This window comes from Octopus bimaculoides, chromosome 6 (genome assembly GCF_001194135.2).
Source record: "Octopus bimaculoides isolate UCB-OBI-ISO-001 chromosome 6, ASM119413v2, whole genome shotgun sequence".
Lineage (NCBI taxonomy): Eukaryota > Metazoa > Mollusca > Cephalopoda > Octopoda > Octopodidae > Octopus > Octopus bimaculoides.
The window spans coordinates 40,691,167-40,692,183 of NC_068986.1; the positions used below are offsets into that span (position 1 = coordinate 40,691,167).

Consider the following 1,017-nt stretch of genomic DNA (forward strand, 5'->3'; position numbering starts at 1 on the left):
AAAGCAAGCGATGAGAAGTTTGTAAGTTATTTGTAATATCTGTTCTTTATCACAGGTCATTACAAGAAGTACTATTTAACTTTGCATGAACAAAACACTCCCACCTTAGTAGAGTGTTATCAATAGTCATTCCACTTCTGAGGCATGGAGGTGGTGCTTAACGCACCAACCTCATCAAAGCTTGTTTAACTGATCTAACAGTCATAATGATCATTTCTAAACTCAATGGTTCAGTTCGAAAACTGGGAAAACATTGGTCAGCTTGGGATAATACTAGAATACATTTGCCCAAGATGTCACTGAGTGGGACTGAACTCAAAACTCCATAATTGTGAAGTGAATAACCCCACAGCCCAATTATAAGGTTCCACATCACTTGTATAAACAATCAATCATATGTTATGAAATCTCTAGTTTTGTTTGGGTTTCCATCCTAGAAATATCTGTATACTCCCTGAAGGCTTTTATTTAATTGAAACAAGTCAAATTGGAAATAATTACTCGAATGATTAACCATTTTCTGTTATTTAAGTTAGAATGATATTGTCATAACTTTTTATTTTATTTTTTATTTTCCTTGCAGTGAAGAATGGTGCAAAAGTTGCCTTTTGTGACATCCTTGGTATGAGACTTAACTTTTTCTATCCAGAACGTTTTTCAACACAATATTTACAGGCGGCGAGCTGGCAGAAACGTTAGCACACCGGGCAAAATGCTTAGCGGTATTTCGTCTGTCTTTACGTTCTGAGTTCAAATTCCGCCGAGGTCGACTTTGTCTTTCATCTTCTCGGGTCGATAAATTAAGTACCAGTTGCGTACTGGGGTCGATCTAATCGACTGCCCCCACCCCGACAAAAAAAAAATTTCGGGCCTTGTGATTAGAATAGAAAAGAATATTTACATATCAATATCTATAAAAGAGAGGATGTTTGTGTGTGTGTGAACGTGAATGTGGTTTATGCACGTCCACAAATTAGCACGCATGTCGCTCCAATTTTAGGAGAAGATTCGGAATGA

The 1,017-nt window shown here is 37.1% G+C and overlaps 1 protein-coding gene across 1 annotated transcript in view; it reads left to right on the top strand.

Moving 5' to 3' along the window:
• LOC106876892 (17-beta-hydroxysteroid dehydrogenase 14) overlaps positions 1–1,017 on the top strand; it is a 27,762-nt gene that overhangs the window by 6,903 nt on the left and 19,842 nt on the right. The window contains exon 3 of the mRNA XM_052968457.1: positions 584–622. Within this exon, the coding sequence (XP_052824417.1) occupies positions 584–622 (39 nt within the window). The remainder of the gene's footprint in view (positions 1–583; positions 623–1,017) is intronic.